The 19,378-nt window shown below is 42.1% G+C and overlaps 1 protein-coding gene across 1 annotated transcript in view; it reads left to right on the forward strand.

Moving 5' to 3' along the window:
- Positions 1-19,378, forward strand: part of POC1A (POC1 centriolar protein A) — a 67,360-nt gene that overhangs the window by 43,712 nt on the left and 4,270 nt on the right. Inside the window, exons 10-11 of the mRNA XM_082321720.1 lie at positions 5,717-5,857; positions 19,011-19,153. Of these exons, the coding sequence (XP_082177846.1) occupies positions 5,717-5,857; positions 19,011-19,109 (240 nt within the window). The 3' untranslated portion in view covers positions 19,110-19,153. The remainder of the gene's footprint in view (positions 1-5,716; positions 5,858-19,010; positions 19,154-19,378) is intronic.

Consider the following 19,378-nt stretch of genomic DNA (forward strand, 5'->3'; position numbering starts at 1 on the left):
CTCCATCTGACCTTCCTGTGGAGCTTACCTTGAAGCTAATATGCTTCCACTGGATGTCACTGTTGCTCTCTGGGAACACACTTAAAATATCACTTTACCTGTGGTGAAAATGACTTCTTGAAATAGAAGACTTTTAATGGTATTTGTCTCTCATTTGGATTGGTAGAATTAGTGTCTGAATAAACAGTGTACATCACCTTTGGGAGTTTTCTGCTCCTCTGTTTCTGGGGGCATTTTTTTCAGCTGAGATAGTGAATTTAATTGCACTTAGTGGATTCTAATACACTGGATGTCTGTATTGAATTGAATACATTGGATGTATGCGTTGCTTAAATGGAATACCACCTTTCTAGATACTTGAAATTTAATTCTGGATAACATCATATTCTGTTTAAAAAAACAAACCAACCCAAAGAGTAGATACACTGTGGGAATTGATTTAAAGGGACTTAAAGGTAGAGCTGAACCTAACCCCCTTGCACCATTCAGTTCCTCCCTTCCAGTGGAGAGGGTTGAAGAGAAGGGAAAAGAAATATTTCCTCTGGATTGAATTATAAGAATCCTACTTTTTATTAGTAGGTGTAAAGTTTAGGTAGGTAGTTATCCTGTCTATATATCTTCTAAATATCTCAATTTAGAAAGCAAAATGGCATTTTTTTAATTGTCCCTTGCAGTTTTACTATAGGTGTATGTGTTGTGTAGTTAATACTCGCCCCCAGCCCCCTGATCAGCACTATAATAGCTGGCCAGAATGCTGTTTAGCCAGAAAAATTTTCATAAGAGGCTCAGTAAGAGACCTCTGGAATGAAGGCTGATTAATTTTCCCCTTCCCCCAAGTAGTTGCACTGTGCTGTCTTTAAGTGGTTGCTATAAATAAATCACTTCTGTTTTCCCTTTGTCACTGAGAGCTGTATTGTATTCTGAAACTGCTCATCTATTCTTCCTTTAATGTTCAGCTGCTTCTCGCTATACTCCCAGTGCTTAATAAGCAGCTGTTGTAATAAGATACTTAATGGCAAATACATTTTTTTGGTTGTGCCCAATAAATGGCACACTTGAACTCTGACTAAAATAGATGAAACCTCTGCAGCAGTGTCATTGTTTCTGCTGCCTGTCCCCAGGATTCGGCTGGCACTTTACCTTGCAGGTGAGTCAGATGGGAGCACAGGTGTCTTTCTCTGTAATAGTGATGCTCATCACTACTGAGACTGTCACAAAGCCAATGCATATTTCAAGGGTCTTTCTATATTTTTGCAATGTCTTTTAAAATCTGTCAGCATTTAAATCACTAGTGGTGGGCTCACCACATGATATAGATTGCTGTTAGGAGAAGGGTGGCTGTAGTTTGGTCTGTGAGGGTTTTCTTGTTCATTCTTATAGAGAGTAGAAGGGATGATTTAATCCTCTTTCACAAAATTTGAAGAAGTTTCAATCTGAGAGCAATTCAGTCCTCCCTCACGTGGGTGCACATTTCCTTTCAAAGGTACTGGCCATTAAGGTAGTGGTAAGTACAAGTTGTAGTCTGGCTGTTAAGGGAAAGTTTCCAAGCATTTCCCTCTTTTGTTAAAATAAAAGGGCAAAGCTTCCCCTGAAGGACACCCCCCCACCCCCCCCACCCCCCCCCCCCCGCAATGATGCTTACCAAATTTGGAAGCTGTACTAACGATTCAGTAGAGGTGGCCTTATTGCCTTTTTAACACAGCTTCAAACGGTGTCACTGCTGTATTTGAACTGCAACAGAAGTCCAGGTGGGTGCTTGTGGCAGACAACCTGTTCCTCTGAGCATTGCAGTCTCTTTCCAGTTTTTTAATGCAGAAGAGTGTGTTTGAGCTCATCAAAATGTTTGGCAGCTTTCTAAAATCAATGTCAAACAAAATTCTGGGTGTCCGTTTGGGTTTAGGATACTTGGAAGAAGCCCCAGCATTGGCCGTATGAAGTCCCAGTTGTGTTTTCTTAGCAGGCAAAGCTTTCCTTGACTGAAAGAGAAAAAAAAAAAAAACCAAACACCCACAACCGTATATATATACATACACACACATTTTGGCATGAAAAATCTGAAAGGATTTAAAAAAACAAACAAACAAACAAAAAAACCAAACAACCCTGTTTCTCTCCTTGATGCCATGCTAGGGAGGTCGTGGTATCACTGTTCCCCTGTGTTCACAAGGCTTCTGTTAGCAGAGGGACATGCTTTGGGTAGTGTCAATACAAATATGCGTACTTGGGCTCTTCAGCCTCTTCAAAAAAAGTGAGTTGAAATTAGTCTAGTGAATCTGATCCAGATGGATGCAAATGCCCTGCTTTAACCTGTGAAAAGGAAGGTGCTGTGCCTTGTGAGATGGAGCAGCGTGCGTGTCCACCTTGGCTGGGTCAGCCGATCCTTTGCTGTTGTCCTTCTGCTGTTCTGTCCATCATGGGCTGCATTTACAGCTTGCAGTGTTTCCATGTGTGGCTAGCTGAGAGCTTGCAGGCATCTTCAGTGAGCTCCACCTTGTGCTGGACATGCCTGCATTGGGCAAATCCAGGCTTAACCCTTGTTGAATGCTGTAGGTAGGGCCCCTCTTTGAGAAGCCTAGTTGGATGGGTCCCAGGCTTCAGATTGCAGCTTGATGCCATCAGAGCAGGTGGGATGAGTAAGAAGCTAGAGCAAACTGACTGCAGCTTCTCTGCCTGACTGTTTGTGGGCAGTGATTCAAAGTGCTGTCTGTAGGTGTGGGTGCTGGATACTTGCTTTTTGCACCTGCTGTGGCAGGGTAGGTTAGGTAGGATGTGCTTGTTCCTAGAACTGAATATTCAAAGACCTTGGTTAGTTGAGAGCCTTCCTTTTGGAAGTCGCTCTCCATGACACATTGACATCGTTTTTTATTTGCTGGCTGAATGTGTCCCTAGTTTAGATAGGTGAATTAACTCAGAACTTCATTGCTGAAGGCATGAGCTACAGGTTATCTTCTTGATGATGAAGGGCTGTAAGCAACCTTTCAAATAGCTGTGGTTGAAATGGGGCAGTATGCCATATTGTCATGCTTCTATTTTTAAATGTAGATATACTTCTGTTCCTGGGAGTATTGCCACCATTCAAAGTGCCTTCAGGAGCCTGCACAGGCTTTGTGGAGGTGGCTTGCTTGGCTTTTCACGGGGGTGGTACGTAGCCTGTGAGCTGATCAGCAGAATGTAGCATCAGTGACAAACAGCTGCTGCTGCCTCTGGCTTCAACTTGCCATGATGAGGGACCGCCTGACCCCTAAAGCATCAGGTGTGGGATCATGTATGCAATATTACCCTTGCAAATATGTCAGACTCTTAAACTTTGTGGACTGTAGCAAAGAGAATATCAGCTCTGAGTTCAACGCAGCAGCTTTTCATAAAAAGCTGTCTGACATATGCTATAAAGATAGAGGAGAAAATATGTTGGTACAGTCATTTTTCTGCTTCTGTGAGTCAGCTTGTTCTAATGGGTTTTGAAGTGGATAGCTCATCATCATTTGGGGTTTTTAAGTGCAGGTTGTATGCAGTGTTAGCTCACTCAAATTTCTGCTGTGCCATGATTGACTGGCCTAAAGATACATCATCAAAATATGATAGTCAGCCTTAAAATAACAAGAAAACATGCTTTTTAATGCTAATTACCCATTGAAAAGCAGTGTTTTGGTTTTCTTGTTTTTACTTTTAAATTTAAACAGCAAATAGCAGCTTTGTAAGGCTGGCTTTCTCTCATCTCTGCAAGAGCATATTTTAGTTGATTAAATCAGTGCATCAGTGAGCAATATGTGGCTCTTGGGCTACCTGCAGCCCAGGAGTAGTTGGAGTGTGGCTCCCATGCTGGGGTTGTGCAGTGTGACACGGAGCATGGGCTGTGTTGGCCTGGGGCCTGTAGATAATCCAAATTATCCAAGCAAGTGGGAGCAGGCAAATTAGTGGAGACTGGCATGGCTGGCACCAGCTGATACCTAGCTGCATCCCAAGCCTGCGGTGTAGCATGGTGATCTCTGTGGAGCAGTTGTTATAGGTATCCTTTAAACCTTTCCCTTCCTTTCCTGCTCCTTATGCAAAACTGGTCTTGTGATGCTGGGCTGTATGAGGATGGTTTGGTTGGCAGGGTCTGGAAGGATGGTCGGCCCTTACTAGCAGTTAGTGGATAGCAGCAAGCCATTCTGCTGTCAAAGCCTACTGTTGCTGTGGCTTCTTTTTTCTTTTTCTCTCTCTCCCCCCGCTACCCTCCAGTCTCCAGCTTCCCTATGTAATCACATTTCTGTTCGTTGTGCTTCTTATTGCTTATTTTGCCTGTTGGGCTGGACCTCATCCTTGGGAGCCTTTCTGTGGCCTAAATCAGTAACTCCCAGCAGCACAAGTTGTTTTTTATATATTTATTTTTAAAATATATGTATTTTTTTGTGTGTATACATGTATATGTGTATATATATCTTCATAATGTACTAAGCAGTTTTGGGTTTAAAGTTATGCGAGCTGGTCTAAGGTCTTGTTGCAGCTTAGTTGTACATCTGCATACACCTGGCATCAAATAAAGATGAGCAGGTAAATTAATACAGCGCTGATGAGAAATGCATTCATAGTAGTGTGTATGAGAGAAGAGATGGAAGCAACTCTTCATATCTTGCGTAGAAAAAGTATATAGGGGAGAGCTTAAAGACCATTTTTCAATCTGTCAGAATTCCTTGCTGCTTTGTTGATTTGCAAACTTCAGTCATTTATGTGAGTAATAAATGCATAGGATGGGGCTGCACCAGGCATCAGGCCATGGAGAACTATGTTTTGAGTGCTGTGATCTTGGCTCTAGATTCAAATCTTGTCTGTTAGCGTAAATTGAGAAACTTAAGTCTGCAATTGCTTAATCAGTTGGCTACCTTGTTTAGTTAGATAAACGTCTCTGAACTTCTTCTACTGGCAGTAATGCAGATAAATAATGCAAATAATGTTTGTTCTAGAAGAAAGATACCATTTCGAAAGAGAAGGAAAGAAGAATAAGTTCTCTAGTAAAGATCTATTTGTGCTTTTAAAACTTAATTTATTCTGAATGAAATATTCAAGCTTGCATAACTAAAACAGTTGAAATTGAAACTTCAAAGTAAACTTGTTCTTAACCTCATTGAGGAGGGAAAACCAGTTCAAGATATAAACAAAATGAAAATGACTAAATCAAAACTGTCTGTTTTAATGCATATTGGAACATCTTGTTTTTGCTGAACTTAACTACAGTACTGCATCCTTGCCTTCTTAAAACTACCAAACATGGAGAAAGGTGTTTATGGCACTGTTAGAGGGAAATAATTGGACTCTTCTCAGGGTAGCTTGCTTAATTCTTATAATTGGGATGTAGCACTTCCATGTGGCTCCAGGAAGTCTTCGTTTACCTGTACAGTCTATGGCTGTGTACCCCATGAGCATGCCAAAGCTCTTTGCACATACAAAACTTGAACCTTGCAGGATTGCTTCAAGATTGTTATCTAACATTTGCCTTTCCCGATAAAAGTTTAAAAACAAACAAACAAACAAAACCCCTCCACCTGAGGGACAAGACAAATCTGTAGCAGCTTTTCCTTTTCCAGCTCTGGCAAGAGCAATTCCTATTCTCTTTTGCCCATTTTTAATAGCGCAGACTGTCCCAACAAACTCTTCTTTACTGTTTACCCTCCATGAAACAGCAATCCTTCTCCAGTTGTTTGCATTGCAATAGCAGATTGTCTGTTTATTTTTCTAGCAATCAGAAATGGATTCTGGTGTTCATCTTAAGAAAACAAAAACTCAGGATGCTGGTAGGAACCATGCACAGCAAGAGGAGGAGACCAGTCTCGCCAATACCTTGGAGCATATTATGGGACAGCTGGATGTTCTGACTCAGGTATGGTTTGCTCTTTAATTTTGCGATATAAAAGGTACTTCTGACTGGAAGAACTGGGAATATTTTGCAATAGTTTTATAGAATAAAAGTGTGGCTAGTTCAAAACCTCTGCTTTTTAGTAGGGTTTTTTTGATAAATCTGTCTTCATCTGCTTGCTGGCTTATCTCAATCAGTTTCCTCATATCGACTTCCAGCTCAGGCTGTGCTCTTCCCCTAATTCCTTTGTGCTGCAGCAGAGCTACTTGAGCCAGCTCTGGTATCCTGTACTATTAGCCAAGGTTTATCTAAGGTGATGTCTAAAGGAGTGGTTGGCAGTAGGACTCTGTTTTGATGAATAATCTCTGTCTCTCTTCCCTCCTCCATTATACTGCAGTCTATAGGTAAATGCTGTTCAGATCCTGCTCCCTTCCCCCACCCAACATTCACCTACACAGTCCAATTTCTGCAGTATTCTCCTCCCATCAACAAGTCTGGGCCCTTCTATGCCTCATCTCTGAAGCATGCTTTTCACCCACAGCTAGCAAACAACTAATTCCTTGCTAAAGCATTAACATACAGTTCTTCCTCAGAGTCACTGAGCAATGCTTGAACAGTACCAACTGTTAGTGGTGATCATCACTGTATGTGTTTACTTAATAAGAATTTGGAGATAGAGCTGGTTTTTGTTTAACTAAATAGCTGGTCATTGCTCCTGTGAGGAAATACCATTTCTGATCATTGTCTGGGGCTAAACTTCATCGTGTATTTTTGAGGTATGTGAGAAGCAGGGAGAAAGTATGGGATAGTAAACATTGGTGATCTTCTGTAGATGAGACCGTGGTCATAGGATGGAAAAATCCATGTGGGAGGGCTTTTCTGTGAGTATGAGTGTTGTTTCCAAGGAAGAACAAGCAGGTCTTGAACACTTGGTATTGAACATACTGATTACTAGTCTGAGTTAGCTCTCTGCTCTTGAGAAGAAGTACTTGTCAAAAAGTGTAAGATAATGGGTTGGAGGGCCCATCAGGGGATTGAAGTAGGGCTGATTTAGGGATTAAAAAACACGCCAGGACCACGGACAGTCTAAAATAGTGTAGGGTGAAAACCAAAAGGTATTTAAGTTCATTTGGCAGAAATGCAAGAAAGCACTTTTCCTGTGATCTCTAAAACGCTGAACACTGGAGGCAGGGGAAAAAAATCTTGCATTGACATTGGGCCCTCATGTTTGTGAGTAAAATGCGACCCAGTGTATATACAAAATATTTTATTACTGTTTTTACATCTCCCTAGTAAGTTTGGAATGTGATCATTATCCTTCATTACATAAATCAGATCCACACTTCTGATGATGGATGTGTAATGGCTCCTTTTCAACTTCATAGGTGTTTAGAGGAGGCAAATATTGCAGTAAACAGTATGTGTGGGATTTAAACTAGATGTAAGCAATGCAAACATCTCTCTCAAAGATATTGTGTAACTGTACAAAATTCCAAATGTTGTTTTAAATCTAGCAGAAAGAGAAATTGAGATCAGTGGGGGAGGAATAAATTAGTAGGTTATAGGATAAAATTGGAAATAGGCCTGAAATTATAGTAAAAAACCAAAAAGCTGCTGTGAGTAACTCTGCATTCAGCAACCTTTTACCTTTTTTGTAGCCTTTTTGCCATCCTTGAAGTACTTAATTTCCCATTGGTTCTAATCTTTGTATGTTGTATTTTGTATTAACACCATTTCAATGCTTTTGTACAAGTAGATGTTCCTGACACACTGTTGAAATGGTTTCATAATTCTTCATTTTCGTGCCAAGGTTTTGATATTTAGCAGTGAAACTAACCAACACCAAACAAACTTAAGCAAATGAGCCTGGAAGAAGTCCTCATTCCTAGAGCAAGGGAGGAGGTTTCTCAAAGAGGAGGGATGCGGGCAGGTAGCAAGGTGGAGCCGTGGAAGGTAACTCTGGAGGGCATCTGCTTGCATAGCTAAACTTTGTTTCTTCCAATGCTGATGGCCTGTAACAGAGAAGGGAATGCAGCTCTGGTAGAGCCACTGTTATCCCTCTTTCATGCAATTAGATGTTGACCGGGAGGAGCCATGGTGTGCTGATTGCTAGCAGAGATCCAAGTGAAATGGAAACAGTGGCTGATGATGTTGTCTTGGTTGGTTGTCTTTCCTAGCCATTTCTGCCAAAGCACAACTGAGTGCTGCTCCCTGCACATAGCAGATTCAAACCAACGTTGTGTTTTATATGGCAGCTTTGGGCCTGCTGACTTCTTTTTGTGAAAGGAGGATACCACTACTTCTTCAAAGACAGAACAAAAAGCTTTCATAAATAATACATAACAGATGTTAGTATTTTTCCCTTCTTGAAGAAGGGCTGAGGATGCTCCTGGTGCTCTGTTATAAATCATGGTTTATAATTCCTGAGTGGTGCTTGTTTAAAGAGAACACTAATGGCATAAGCAGGGCCTTACAGTTGAAGCGAAAGGACAGAGTCCCTGTGATATTTCCATAAACCCTCTATTGATATAGCCATCCATGGGTTTTTCAAGAATTTATAATTTTTTAGCTTCGTGGGAGGTTGGGTGTATTTCTCATGTGGTACCTTGAGCTCCTGCGCTCTTTGTTCTTGTCGAAGTCTCCAACACCATGTTAACATGATGTAATGTACCAGTGGGGGAAACTTAAAGTTGTGATAAACTACGTTGGGAAATTATGCAAATATCAACCTAACTTATTTTCCTAATATTTTTCCGTAGCTATCATTTCAAGGTTTATCATGTTAAACCTGGTATCATGTAAAAGTGGGAAGGAGAGAAAATACTTTCAATTTCTGCTGAAAGAGGTAATAGTAAGACATCAGCTGAAGGTTGTCATCTGTTGCCAATGCATAGCTTTGTTCCGAGCAGCACACTTGAAGCTGCATTGTCTGCTGCTCGCCAGTTATCATACCTTCCCTCTGTTGACAACAGATTTCCAGATAAAGTGGGGTGTCATGGACTTGGAGACAGCGGGATTGTTTTTATTCCATGAAGAGGTGTCTTCCTGCCAGACACTGACTCCAAGTAGAAGCAGAGGCTGTAGAAGCATTGTGCCCCCTTCAGCAGGATGCACTTGAGCAGGCTTGCTCCTTCAGTTAGGCACTTCGGTTCTTATTAGAGAAGGATGGATCAGAAGAAGCTAGTGGCTGTTGTATACCACATCTAGCAGTAACTGCCGTAGCAAATGGATACGGCCTCCTCAGATTTACAAAGTTTCATTTTTATGTTGTTGACTTTGTGCTATGATTTTATTCTTTAAGGTTTTGGCATCTTTCTTTAAACTGGTCTTTAATTCAATGAAACATTCCTTTCTTCCTCCTCACCAGAACTCTGTCAGGACATCTTTTGTTTTACTTGTAAGAAAGTGGTCTAATGTGACCTCAGAGGGTCTTCATTTCTTTTTTTTCTGAACATAGTTTGTGTTTGGCCATACTTCACATGCAAATAAAGAAGTTAATGTTTGACTGCCTTTTTCAGAAAAGTGGCACATGCTTAATTCTGCTGTCTTGAAGAATGGAGTGAAGCTGAGACCCAGACATAAGCCGGTTGTTTCAAGTAGTTTTGGATTACTTAAAGATAACCTGATGCCCCTTTGTAGGAAAGCAGGCAATTAACGTCTGGCAAAGGAATGAGGAAGGTGAGAGTAATAAACATATGAGATAGATGCTTTGCTCCTTACTTTCCTGCAGCTTAGTATCTTGTCAGTGTCACAATGGTTAAAAATCCTGTTCTTTACTGGCATTTCAGAGATGTGAAAAGGAGGAAAATGCAAAATGTTTATAATTTTTTTTTTTAATTGAAGTCTGGATCTCAGTATCTCAGTGCTTGTCTGAAGAGGTGGGCTGAATATTAAAGTTTAAGGGGAAAACAAAGTGATTTTATCTCTTGGATAACTTCCTGGAACCAAAAGGTGTGTTTTTGCTGAAACAAAAATGGAGCAGATACTAAGAGTTTACTTGGTTCAAATGCATTTTCTGCACTTGCAGCTGAACAGCACTTCTGAAAGATGATCATCTGTGAGTAACCATCTTGGCTGCAGTGGAAAACTTGCATTTGCAATGATCATCTTCAGAAAGTTTGTATACTCTTGCCCTCTCTCCAAACACCTGCAGCAGCCATGTTCACTCTATTAATCTGTAGCACTGGTGGGCAATGGGCACTGAGGCAAAAGCTTCTGGTTTTATGTGGGAAGGAAAATGCCTGCTCCAAATTGAGTTCAGAATCAGGTTAGCATAAAATTTCATAAATAGCTGTGATAATCCACCCACGGGAAACAGCTTTATATACTTCCCCAAACTAATCTTACATTGAAGCTGGGAGAAAGCAACACAGTGAAATGGAGAAGACCTGATAAATCTGTAAAATAATCCAAGCCTGAACTGAAGGACAATCTAGCTCATGTGAGATTAAAGGATTATTCCACTCCAGAAAAGATTGCGGAGGGAGGGAGGAGTAGAATTATTTAAATGAAATTCTTTAGCATAAAAAAAGACTTGGACACAAGTGAGTTGCAGTTTAATTAAAACTGAAAATGTTTGTGTGCAATGCTTATAATGAAAACAAGTAAAAACAAATTTGTTACTCCTTTTTTTTTTTTTGTGATGTGATCCCCAAAGCCTGTGTTGGTGAGGAATGAATGTGGCCTCTCTCTTCTGAGAGGTATTGAAAGTAGATTAAGCAACTGATTTAGTGTAAAATAAATGCTTTTATGACTTCAAGTAGTTACAAGTCAAGAAGAAAGGGGTTTTTTGGGGGCAGGGGGAGGTGATCATAAGTGCTGCTACCCCTGCCTAGTGCAAATGTCTTGGTTTCTGTGTTGCTCTCAAGACTGGACACCCACTGGCTGCAGGCAGACCCAACACATAGGAGAGAAATGGCAAGCAGTTTTTATTCCAAAAGAAATGGTTTGAAATCCAAAACACTAACTAAAAAAATTCCCATCTGAAAAATCTGTGAAATGCCAGATGAGCTTGGTTTTTAAATCTTAATTTAAAGGACATAGGGGCTATTTCTGAGGAGTCAAAACCATCTCTTGGAGATGCAGTAGCTTTGTTCTCTCACTCAAAACAAATGAAGTACCCTGGTTCTTGCCAGTCCTCTGTATAATATCATCAGAGGTACTTCTTTCTGAAATTCACTTCCAAAATATGCTTGTTACAAAATCTCGAAGTCTCAATGCAAATATATTTTTCTTCTTTCTAAGACTGCCTAAATTAAATGCACTCCTAGGAATATTGCTATATTAGCAGGACACTGTCTAAAGGATGGCTTCTCAAAAGTGCTGATCATCTCCCTGGAGGTCCACAGGACTTTCACCTTCCATTATCCTTCAATGGGGAGGAATACTAAATGCCTCCCACAATTTGTTTTCACAAGCAGACCTTGAAGATTAATATAAATTGTTATTCAGCCATTGGGTACCAGCAGCTGGGTTAATTTAGCTGAGTGATTTGCATCGTTTCAGAGGTAGATTGGGTGGCAGGGGAAGGATATTGGGAAGTCTTTGTGGTTGGGGGAGACCTCTAGTCATTTGGGGTTCTAACCTCTATATTGTGCAGTTGCTCTCATGGTACGTGCTCGGATACTTTGTTGTAGCTCAGTATAACTGACTGTGTTTTCATACTGTGTGGTGAAACTTGAAATCTCCTGGCTTCTTTTGCTGTGCTGGTCTAGCCCCAGAAGTCTAGGAGCTCTGCACCAAGGAAGCTGCTCGTACCTGCGCAGAAGCTTGCAGCCATTCCCTTCCAGAAACTTGCAGGATCCGATGCAAGTGCCATCAGTTTAGGTTTGGCTGATCAACTGTCAAGACTGAAGCAATAGCAATGTGTGATGAAACATTTTTAGTAAGAGGGCTGTAAATGGAAAGGATCAGTTACAGATGGCTTGTGTGCCTTGTGTCCCCACACTGTGCGGAAGAAACTGGCAGAGCCTGTGGCTCATCTTCTTTGTGGCTAGGATTGATTTAATACAAAGGACATCCTTTTCTGTCCTTCAGGGTCCCTTTGGTCACTGTGATACTGGTACTGACCATGCTGCTTGGTCTGGCAAAGTGGACGATACTAGAATTTTCGGGTACTCTTGTATGGTTTTCCTACTGTAAAAAGCACAACGAGCACTGCAAGTGATAACTCGTTGCTGTTGCCGCAGTAGACTCATGTAGTAGACCAAAGTTGCTCCTATAATTTAGTTAAAGGGTTGGTTAACTGTGAGTCAAGCATCTGCAGAAAGTGGAGCGTACTGGGAGATGGAAGGAGAGATGGCAGCTGATAATCATAGAATGGTTTGGGTTGGAAGGGACCTTAAAGATCATCTAGTTCCAGCCCTGCTGCCACGGGCAGGGATACCTTCCACTAGATCAGATTGCTTAAAGCCTCGTCCAGCCTGGCCTTGAACAATTCCAGGGATGGGGCATCCACAACTTCTCTGGGCAACCTGTTCCAATGTCTCACCACCCTCACAGCAGTAATAAGAAGGAGGGGTTAGCTGAGCAATACTGGTTTCAAATTTTATAACTACCCACTTCCTTCTTGTAGTGCTTTGGACTGCTAAATTTAAAAAATTCTTTACTCTTCAAGTATTGTGAATAGCATGTGTTGACTGTTGGCTGAAGAGAGCTGGTGCAACTATGAGTTCTTGTGCCCTGCACTAGAGAACAGACATTGAGGTTGTTTAGCCACATGACTTCTTGACTAGATCTGGAGCCCTATGTAGGGATCCTGATGAGGCCAGGTTAGTGCTAGCATTTGAGATGATGAAGAGCTATAGAACTTATTTAAAATGTCTGTGGGGGAGCAGATCTTGTTTTAGTCTGAGCAGATGAGAAGCTATCATTTCTTTAGAAATCATTTCACATTAAAAAAAACAAAAACCAAAAACAAAGAAACAAACAAACAAACAAAAAAAAAAACAGGAAAAAAAAAACCCACCACCTTAATTGTGTATTCGATCTCTGAGATTAAGGCTTTGACCATTAGAGTAAAGCTAGTCCTGGCATGCAAAGAGCCTTGCATGCATTTGTTTGCTACATGAAGTGTTAATAACTGTGAAGGCTTCATACCTTGTTACACTCTCAGATATGAGGCTTACTTCCTTGGTTAGTCTGAACTGCCAGCTTTGGCTGAAAATGCTTCAGAGCATACTGAATGGTGGTAGCTGTTTCGGGTCCCATCTTAAAACCGTGTTAAGATATAACTTGCACAAGAGGACGGCAGCCTAGCTTGCTTTAAGCATGCTTACTACTAGCAGGGGTCTGCTTTGAGTTTCACTAGATGCAGTTGCTGAGGTCGAAGGGAGGCTGACAGCAAGTCAGGGCAAAAATCAGTATGATAGGAGGCAAGGCTGCTTCTTACCAGACAGGCCCATGCTTGAACCTTAGAGTGACTTTTGCTGCACAAGTTCTCCTATGAGCCTTTTAATCTTGCAGCTGAAGTTTGGTATTAAACTATCATTGGTGGAAGGAGTTGTTTTTTTGGTTTGTTTTTTTTTTTTCTGTAGAAGGTAGGTAGGGCTACCCTGGTGCAAGCCCTTCCTATGCTAGTTTGTTTCACTCATTGCATTAGTTTAGAGAAGGGGCTCCCAAGCTTAGTTTACCTGGATATTTGCTAATTCACACCTCCGCATAGGACTGCATATATGCTCAGGAATGTATTTAGTGGGTGTTGGAGGTACCATTTTAGTGATCCACATACAATAACTGGGGTTTCTTCCTGTTGATATTATTCACTTCAACCGGTGCATTTGAAGGTTAGCAACTGTACTCCTTTCTTGCAAGACTGTTTTTACTTTCTAGTATAGTGCCAATGGGTCTTCTCAATGCTGTGCAGCAGTCTCTGGTCCAGGTGTCATGAATTTGTGCCCTAGAGGTATGTAGGTACCTGTGAACCCACTCATTAGCACTTGCCAAGGAGGGACCCTTGGATGCTAAGGCAGCATTTTTATGATGCGGTTTACTTGCTCTACTTCTTGGCTATGTTTAGGACTGAAATTGGTTCTGAAATCACCATTTTTAGGGAAACCCATAAGACGTTATAGGAGGGTATCTAGCTCTTTGAAAACAAACCAGCGTTGGCCTTGCTTGTTACAGAGGGCAGAGATCTTAAGTCTGCAACTCCACGTCAGATTTCACAAGTGTCATTCTGCCAATCTATGGGCCATCTATAGTCTTCATTGTACCTCTTGAAAGGCGTCCCTGAGTCTCTCCTTGTACCAGCACAGTGGAGTGGGGCAACTGAGTGCATGGAAACATAAGCTTCTGCATTTGTCCCATGTTTTGCAGGTGCATTTTCTGATAAATAGAAAAGAAAATGCTGTCTTCATAAATTAACCTGTCAGATGGAAAATAAGAGTTGGAAGAGGTAGAATAATGTTTTTTCTTGGGCTATTTGATATGTTAGTGCCCTGCAAAATCTTTTTTAGCATATGCTTAGAAAAACTAGTGGAGCAAACTTTGAAGAATCTTTTTATTTAAGTAAAGTTAGGAAACTACTTCTATGTCCTTTGACATCAATGGAGAGAGGTTTTTTATGTTATGAAATGATGACGGGAATAGAATCATAGAATCATTTAGGTTGGAAAAGACCTTTAAGATCGAGTCCAACCGTTAACCCAGCACTGCCAAGTCCACCACTAAACCATGTCCCTAAGCACCACATCTACCGATCTCCTAAATACCTCCAGGGATGGGGACTCAACCACTTCCCTGGGCAGCCTGTTCCAGTGCCTGACTGCCCTTTCAGTGAAGAAATTTTTCCCAATATCCAATCTAAACCTCCCCTGGCACAGCTTGAGGCCATTTCCTCTTGTCCTACTGCTTGTTACTTGGGGGAAGAAACTGACCCCCACCTCGCTACAACCTCCTTTCAGGTAGTTACAGAGAGCGAGAAGGTCTCCCGTGAGCCTCCTTTTCTCCAGACTAAACAACCCCAGTTCCCTCAGCTGGTCCTTGTAAGACTTGTTCTCTAGACCCTTCACCAGCTTCACTGCCCTCCTCTGGACGCGCTCCAGCACCTCGATGTCCTTCTTGTAGTGAGGGGCCCAAAACTGAACACAGTACTCGAGGTGCGGCCTCACCAGTGCCGAGTACAGGGGCACGATCACCTCCCTGGTCCTGCTGGCCACACTATTTCTGATACAAGCCAGGATGCCATTGGCCTTCTTGGCCACCTGGGCACACTGCTGGCTCGTATTCAGCCAGCTGTTGACCAACACCCCCAGGTCCTTTTCTGCCAGGCAGCTCTCCAGCCACTCTTCCCAAATTGAATAGAAGTGCAAGTGTAGTAATTTGCCTGCACATAGCCAAGAGTGCATCTACTTTGCAGTCAGTGTGCAGGATCATATCCCTTGTAGGCTCAGCCAAGCTGTTTTTACCTGATCTGAGTGACTGTTGTATCAATACATGGTTTTTTGGGGGTCCCACAATTACTGGTGAACAACCGGAGCAGTGTTATGTCCCCCATGCTATTGTGTGTGCGCTAAGTTGATCAAACCTGGTGTGAGTTGCATACTGAAAAAACCCGTGTGCTGCTTGTAGGGCAGGAGCTGCACCTTATTGCTTGCAGGGCAGCCATCCCTTAGCAAGGTGAGCCTAACATTATTCCATCATTTCTGTGCTCTTGCCTGCTTTGCCCCCAGCTCCAGGTTAAGTACTGCTTTAGTTAATGAGCAGCCATCTGTCTAGGGCAATCTCCCTCTCCTGGCTACTGCAGGGGCTCCCACCATTGCTCTGGAGGGTTACTGGGGGCCTGTGCTTGCTCTGGACTCTGCTCTTCACATTTCCTTTGGCAGTTGTGGAACTGGTTTCTGTTGGCATTCAATTAGCACCTGGTTCCCCTTACCTGTAGTCCTCAAAAGAGGCAGGGCTGACTGCCCTTCTAGGGCCACTGCAAAAGCCTCAACCCTGAGGCTAGCAGTTCTTAAACTGCCTCTGCTACTTAATCGGACAGGGAAATGTTTAACATGGACTAAAGAAAAGATGCTGATGAAAGCTGGAACTGTTGCAGGGCTGGCGCTTGGAAACAGCATCACAAATCACTATTATTATTTGGGTTGAGGGAGTAAAAGGAGCATGGAGGAATATCATAGGGGAGTTGTCATCAAGTAAGCAAGCCTGATGACTAAGTGCTTCAGTTTAGGTGTCCAGGGGGAGAATGGAGCTGAATATTCCCCATAACTGAAAGTAAATAGGATGCAACTTTTTTTTTCTACATAGTTTTTCATTAATGTTTTCAAAGAGAAGAGCAGGTTTTTTTCTAGGCTAAGTCTATGAAGATGAATGAAGACAAACGTTGCAGGAAGCGTTGGTAGAAGTGATTTAAGTAAGTTTTCTTTTGTGTGGAAAAATTCCACGTTCTGCTCTGGTGTCCATAGTAATGCTCAGTATATTAATCTAATGTCAGAAATACTACTTAAAAAAATAAATAGGTTGGTCTTTCTTCTCGTTGAAGCCTAAGCTGTTTTTCTTCTGTCAATCTGAGCCAAGACTTTAATAAATTATCCAGCATTTAACTCCCTGGTGTGTAATGGAGACATGTACTGTGCTCCTGACACAACAGGGAGCCCGGATCCTGCCACAGGGCTTGAGTGCAAACCTGGCTCTAGTGAACCCTCACTGAATCTGGCTAACGGTGTTTTCCTCCTTGGCTTAATTGTTCGTTCATTATCTTCTGAAAAGCAATAGCAAAAACTTGCAGTAGTTGAATGGGTGCAGTTTAATTTGCCTACCAACGAGGACTTGCTTTATAAATAGCAACATGGAAATATTGTAAAACTCTGTCAGCTGCTCATAAAGGAACTTTTCTTTTATGTCTAAGTTACAACATAGCAGTAATAGCAGGTGGGCAGTGTTTGCGCTTTCCCTTACCTTCCTAGGATGTCAGGTGCCCTGTGTATTTCGGGCGTCATATATTCAAGCCTAAATGGACTGTAGTCATCAGTTCCTACTTTGGGCTTCCTGGATTTCATTTCTGACTGCTACTTTTCCACTTTTAGTTTCCAAAAAATACTCGCTACAAGCTTTCTGCTTATACTTACATGCAATTTCCATTCCAATAAACATTTTCCCTACAGCTTTTTCACAAATTCAACGCTTTCTGAAATCTGCTTTATTTGCACTTAGTCTCATGGTGCTGCACGTAACAGCGCTTAACTCGTATCGGCAGGATTGTGGTGACAGTAAATCGTGGGATGCAGGAACCACAAGTAATCTGGGGCTTTGCTTATAGTGGGGTAGTGTGACCAGGACACGAATTTAGTTGATTATATTTCTAAAGGAAATTTGATGCAATGTTTCACCCCCCGCTTCTTTTTTAACTGAGTCTTGAGTTACTAGTTCTTCTTTTTTAGATGGCAAAGACAGGATCCCTACTGCTTTTCATTCTCTGTCTGGTTGCTTGCAGGGTAAAATCTTTGCTGTAAACCCCTGGTAGACATTCAGCCTGCTGTGTTCTGCCCTGAGCAGCTTTACTCCTGACCTCTGTAAGACAGCCACTAGGCAATAGCATGGCTGGATACGAAAAAGATGAAATCCTCTCTCCTTTGAATAGACGGGAGGGCTCCCGCAGGCTCTGGGGCACCTAGGATACTACCTGCTGGCTCCACAACTTTTCTTCTGGTTCTCTGTGTACTGCAGTTCTTGTGCCTCAAAGGGGTGGCAACAGAGGAGGAAAAACCTTAAACGAAGCTAGTGCTGTAGCCCAGGGGAATATTTAAGCAATGCAGGGGTTTTTTCTTTCAGGTGAAGCTTTCTACAGTTGCAGGAATGCTGTATTAGGCAGCAGGAGTTAGCTCTTCTGCCTCGCCACAGGTCAGTGGCGCATGCGTAGTAGAAATAAACTTTGAACTATGTTCGGGGAGGAGAAAAAAAGGCGGCATTAGGGCAAATGCCATGATGCACAGCCCCTTCTGACCTTGTCGATAAGCAGTCTTGTGAGGTGGCTTTGCCATAGTGCTTGGTGGTGTTTTTACTACATCTGTTTTCTCTTCCCCCCCCCCATCTGTCTCATTCCCCAAATCACTTTACAGGAGACTTTTCCTAGTTACTCGAGTGGCCTTAGCCAAGCTATTTCCTCTCTTTGTGCTTTAGTTTCCCCAGCTGTAAAATGGGGATAATGAGACCTGCTTTCTTTTGTCAGGCACTTAGAGATGTGCTTATGAAATGTGCTATTAAAAGGCTTTCTATGTATAACTTCTATACAAACAGCGGTTGTCCAAGTTTATTTGAATTACTTTATTAAAGTCCAAGGTTCTGAACATCCTTTGTTTTTAACGGAGGATGTTATTTATGCAGTAAAAATGCTCAAAATGTGAAGCTATTGATTGTTGCTGATAAGTTTATGGATATTAAACCATTAAATCATCACCGCCTATTATCATCCATTCCGGTGTCTTTGGAAGCTGAAAACAGTTCTGCATAGCTAGGTCCCTTGATTACCTTGGAGTGATCAATAAAAGGTTTTCAGCAGAGGCTTTTATTGCCACGTGGTTAAAATGTTCTTCCTGTGCATCCTGTACATGATGACTTCAGCTTGAGGAGAAAGATATAACAATCCTTTGTGGGCTAACTGGATTACACAGAAGTATTGAGGCATTATGTTGAGGTAGATATTGCCACTTTGGGTTTCAATTCCCCTCCATCGCCTGTTGTGCTGCCTTGTGCTGGAGGGTTTTCTTGCTTGTCATCGTGCTTGTCCAGCAAGTTTTGCGTGTTTTAATTGCAGCAAACCAACGGCCTTCAGAGAAGGGAGGAAAGAGTCAGAAGCGGAGGGGCAAAATCAAAGCTAAAACTGGGCAAAACTATTCAAAACCTCTGTCTCTCATTAGCAGAAGAGTGTCTGGGGGCTCACGGATGTGGAAGGACAGAACGGGTCCGTCAAAGGAAATGCAGAGCCCAATCTGCAAGCACTGAGTGCCAAAACGGGTGCTTGGCATTGTCTGCAGGAGAGCTTTGTGCCCACCAGCATCCGTTGCTCCTCTCTGAAGTTGTGTGGGGCTCAGCCCTGCTAAAATGCTTATACTGGAGTTACAGCCCTGAAATATCTCAAAATAATCCCGTAGGTTTAGGATTTTATTACCCATTGAGAGTACAGTACATAGCTTGTCTTTGTGAGTGGCTCAACAGCAGCTTTCGTTTTGTTTTGCAGACGGTTTCCATCCTTGAGCAGAGGCTGACGCTCACTGAAGACAAGCTGAAGGAATGTCTCGAGAATCAGCAGAAAATCATTCAGAACAAAATGAGCTGATTTCCTAAGAGAAGATGGGAGCCGAAGACGTTGGGAGGTTTGAGGTTGTTTGTGTTCCTAACAGACTGTGTGTGACTTGCTTTAATGATTTTGAGCGCAACCTATTTTTACAATTGGAATGTACAGTTATTGTATCTGTAAATATGCTTTGTTACTTTAGTAAAATAAAAGGAATATTTTATTCATAAGTGTGGATAATGATTGTGATCTCCTGTGTTTTCCAGACATATAGCAGCCAGCGTGTGGTCTGAGTACTAACTAGGAAGGTT

Source organism: Platalea leucorodia (genome assembly GCF_965183815.1).
Source record: "Platalea leucorodia genome assembly, chromosome: 9".
Classification (NCBI taxonomy): Eukaryota; Metazoa; Chordata; class Aves; order Pelecaniformes; family Threskiornithidae; genus Platalea; species Platalea leucorodia.